Source organism: Penaeus japonicus, unplaced genomic scaffold (assembly GCF_977035675.1).
Source record: "Penaeus japonicus unplaced genomic scaffold, GWHDUDI00000001_assembly GWHDUDI00000007, whole genome shotgun sequence".
Lineage (NCBI taxonomy): Eukaryota > Metazoa > Arthropoda > Malacostraca > Decapoda > Penaeidae > Penaeus > Penaeus japonicus.
The window spans coordinates 31506705-31511231 of NW_028234409.1; the positions used below are offsets into that span (position 1 = coordinate 31506705).

General features: G+C 35.6%; 1 protein-coding gene across 2 annotated transcripts in view; it reads right to left on the reverse strand.

Moving 5' to 3' along the window:
• Positions 1 to 875: 875 nt before the first annotated feature.
• NiPp1 (nuclear inhibitor of protein phosphatase 1) overlaps positions 876 to 4527 on the reverse strand; it is a 14063-nt gene continuing 10411 nt past the window's right edge. The window contains exons 4-7 of one of the 2 annotated variants that reach the window (XM_043015265.2): positions 4324 to 4527; positions 3831 to 4034; positions 3140 to 3349; positions 876 to 2796 (exon numbers count right to left, since the gene is read on the reverse strand). The exon at positions 4324 to 4527 is cut by the window's right edge and continues 14 nt beyond it. In XM_043015265.2, the coding sequence (XP_042871199.1) occupies positions 2653 to 2796; positions 3140 to 3349; positions 3831 to 4034; positions 4324 to 4527 (762 nt within the window). In that variant the 3' untranslated portion in view covers positions 876 to 2652. Of the gene's footprint in view, positions 2797 to 3124; positions 3350 to 3830; positions 4035 to 4323 lie in introns of both variants that reach the window. The other variant, XM_043015264.2, reaches the window with a different exon arrangement.

Genomic DNA, 4527 nt, shown 5'->3' on the forward strand with positions numbered 1-4527 from the left:
TAAGCCCTGTGATACTAATTGGCATTAAATTACATATAGTTACATAAATTAAAAGAAATAAATAGCTTGTAATTTCAACAATTAGAAGAATCCAGTACAAAAGTGATCCTACCCCAATAAACATGCCCAATGCAGAAGGGTTAAGGATTATCAGCATCTCTCATGGCAATCTTATTTATAGATGGGAACAAAAGTTTGCTTTGCTAGAGCATATGCTGCAACACAAAAGATGACATCAAATTATCTTTCTACCTAGTTCCCAAGGCTACAGATACAAAGATGTTAATATCAAAGATATGTCTCATCAAGCCGAGAAAATAACAGATATTGAATCATCTCTTCAACAAACCTACTGAAAAATCGTGTTGCACATCAACTGTTTCACTACATCTCTTCTGATCTTAATTCTCATATGTTTATCTCTTGATTCTTTGTAAATTTGTATTTACAATGATAACATATTCTGTTCTAAAATTTAACCTACTGGTAGTTGTGATGACTGCCTAAAATCTTCCGGTAAACCAACTACAAACAAAATAATGATTGAAATATCAGTTTTGACTAAAATCTCATCATATCCCAGGTACAGTAAAATACCACTTAACCCATTTGCGCCGACTGACTTGCTGTCACGTTCAGTGGTTTTTGGGTCAGACGCCGGCGATTAGATATTTTATCAAGGCAGGCGCGCCAGATGAGCGGGCTTACATCACTCGCTCACGGATAGTGCCCCCGAGAATCCCAAGGCATTAGGCTTATGTGTTCTAAAACCCCAGCATTCTGACCATTTAGAGCAGGAATCGCACTGGCGTGACTAGGTTAACAGAGTATGATTTTTAAAAATATTTCAAGGTGAAAAGAAAACACTCTTGAAATAATATTCCATTTGTTTTACTGTAGGTGTACTGGCAGATGTTAGAAATTAATATGTATCACCTGACTAATGAACAGTATTCAGTAAAATCAGTCTAATCACATTGAAAAAATACTGATAATAGTAATTTGCTTTAGACTTTTAATAATGAACAGGTGGCAAATTCATTCTTTCTTAACCCTTTATATTTGAGAAATCAGTATGCATTTGCTCATTCCCTAACAGTACAGGATGCCAAAGATAGCTAGAGTTAAACACTGCAGAAATATACTGAAATGGTAATAGGACTTATAAATTCTAACTTATCAACAGATCAAATTCAACTAAATATCATTATGAAAAGAGAGGATTATATAACAGAAATGAGTCATAAAATAACAGTACTTTAGAGTCATAAATACTATGAATATGGGTTAGCAGTAATGAAGAGATGTTAATGTTTCCATCAAAACAAATCTTTTGATTTCTTAATAAGTCACCAGTGACTCCTGACTATGACCAAAATTTGTTGATCACCAAGTCTGCTATCCTTCTCACTGCAGACTGATTTTACTTGCTTGTTCTTCTGAACAATATGGCTACTTTGATATCTCGTGGTTGTCTTCTCTTAATGTTTAAGTGTTATTTACAAAATCAACATTTTAATTTTCATTTACAATCATAGTTAGAGATATGACTAAGTTCCAGTGAACAGGTTTGGCATTGAGAAAAGGAATATGATTTTGAACTTTATATTTTAAGTTTATTTCTCGTTTTCAACTGTTTATATCTTTTATAAGATTATCCAATTCAATAACAGTAGTTACATGATAATTATTCTTGTCACAAAATATGTAATAGAAATAGATAATGTCTATTCCAACTACCCTGGTTATTTACCACTAACCACGAGCCTGTTATGTAAAGTAGCTACCAGAAAATAATGATTAGGAAAGTGTCAACTGATATCTTATTGGACTGACTAGCATTCAAAAGATTTTAAAACTACTTTTCCAACATTTCAACAGCCTAAAGGCTGTTAGAATTCTCTAAAACTTCTAATTCCCATTTCAGACTTCTATTTTGCTCCTATAAATCTAAACAATACAAAAATTGTCTGTGCATTTCTCTAACTAAATATTATGACATTATCAAAAACGTAATACTGTACTTGCAATTGAAATCAGTGTTAGGGCAAACAAACTTCACTTTACTGAAATATATTTTAATTAGTCTATACTTTGGATAAGTAAGAGAAAAACTCAACGACATGATGCCTGGCAAAGGTACATGGTCCTGTATTGTTTTGGCTTTGCTACATCAAATTTAGATTACTCTTGGATGGGGGATACTATAGTGGTAAACTACTAAGACTACAATGTGTTTTATACTACTACTTTTAGACATCTTAACAAATTAGAAACAATATTGACCATCTTTTGGAGATGGTCAGTATTGGAGGGAACAGTCCTGGCGAAATATTAAAAAAGACCATATCAATAACAGACAAATCAATGATTCAGCTCAATACTATTAAGACTAATGAAAGTCTACTGCACCTCATATTCTCATTATTCAAAAAACTCCTACACATCATAAACCTCTATATCACACACACACAAAGTTTACAGTAATAGGATTTATGCTACAATTTCAGCCATAAGAACCATTCAGACTTTATAAAAATACAAATCCATATGAAGGATATGTTTGAATCAAGACCCAACATGTGAGGTCTATTGCCACAGTTCAGACAAGGTACTATAAAAGTGTAATCATACTCTGACAGCCACAGATGGCTAAACAAGAAGTGAAGGAGTGGGCTTCTTTCCCGGCCAAGCCTCTTTGGCATACTTCTTCTTCTTGGGCTCATCTGGATCAACCGCCACTTGGAGATGTGCTGGCACTTCTGGGGCAACTGGCTCTGGAGGAGCCAATTCGACCTAGAAGACAAACGAAACGTCAATGTCTTAAACATGACAAGCATATTTTTTCCCTTCTATATCAGCTTAATCTCAGTTTTAGACTGAATCTCTATGAATTCATAAATCCTGCACTAAATTATGACCTATCATCAGTAATTCTGAAGTAATTCTTTACAGTATATGTAAAGGATATAGACTAGAATTTTCATAACCAAAATGTAAACTCAACTTATAAAAATAATATTGATAATGGCCAAAAAAATAAATAACAATAACAATAATAATAACAATAATAATAATAATAAAGAAAGACAGAAAAAAAGAAAATACCACCTAAGAGCCTCACCATATCAACACTGACCTCGGGAGCAGGGTTTGGAAGAGGCAAACCAAGCTTGGAAGACAGTAGAGAGGAGAACATAGAGTGATGAGATCCCCCATGGCCATGCTGCTCTGGGGGGAGGTCTCCATACAGATTATCATTCCGCTGGAACTGCATCATGCCTCTACTTAATCCCTCATCACGTCCACTGCTGCTCGAAACAAGACCACCAATGTCTAATCTTCTCTTCTGTAAAGTGAGAGAGAATTTGTGGCGTCCACGTGAAACAATGAGAAATAAAGGATTTTGGAAAAAAAATTACACGTATCTCTATGGGAATGCTAAGTCTATATTCTGCCATGTTTGATATTGTCCAAGGAATATCATCATGGCATATATCATAATTTTATAAAAAGAAGAGAAAGAGAGAGAGAGAGAGAGAGAGAGAGAGAGAGAGAGAGAGAGAGAGAGAGAGAGAGAGAGAGAGAGAGAGAGAGAGAGAGAGAGAGAGAGAAGAGAGAGAGAGAAAGAGAAGAGAGAAGAGAGAGAGAGAGAAAGAGGAGAGAAGAGAGAGAGAGAGAGAGAGAGAGAGAGAGAGAGAGAGAGAGAGAGAGAGAGAGAGAGAGAGAGAGAGAGAGAGAGAGAGAGAGAGAGAGAGAGAGAGAGAGAGAGAGAGAGAGAGAGAGAGAGAGAGAGAGAGAGAGAGAGAGAGAGAGAGAGAGATACTTACTTTTGAAGGCACCACAGTTGTCTGAACCAGATTTCTAAATCTTCCAACACTTGGATCAACATCTTCAGGGTTTATAACATCCTCTTCATCTTTAAAGCTGACATTAAATTTGTGCCGTTTGCGACCTCTCTGTTTGGGTTCATCTTCCCCAATGCCTAACATAGATATGCGTCTATTATGTGCAGTATTAAATTCTGTGAGATTCTGAAAGAAAATCATTAAATGATGTACACTTATTGTTCTTTTACTTTGTTTGTTTTTTCCCTTTAAGTATTAACCCTTTAGCCGCGGTATTTTTAAATAAGTTTATACAGCCTTGTGTCGGTATTATCACATATGGCCTGGCTCTTCCACTTGCCTTGACAGCAAATGATGCCGTACGCGACCAATGGGTTAATATAAATTATAAGTGGAAAGTAAAAATCATCTATTAATATTAAACAACCATAAACATAACTGAAGTAAAAGAGGTAAATGCATGTACTTTACTCACATCTAATTCCGTTTCAGTTTCTGGCAAACCTAGCAAACCTCCGTCACTGTCTTCAGTCATTCTCTCTAGCTCTTCCATCACTGGCTTTGGTGCGGTCTGTGGTCTTTCACGCAGAGTATACATTCTGGTTGAAGCTCCAAAATGGAAAGTGGAATTCACCGGAAGCTGTGTTGGTTTATTTCCCTCCAATCGGATGTTTCCTAT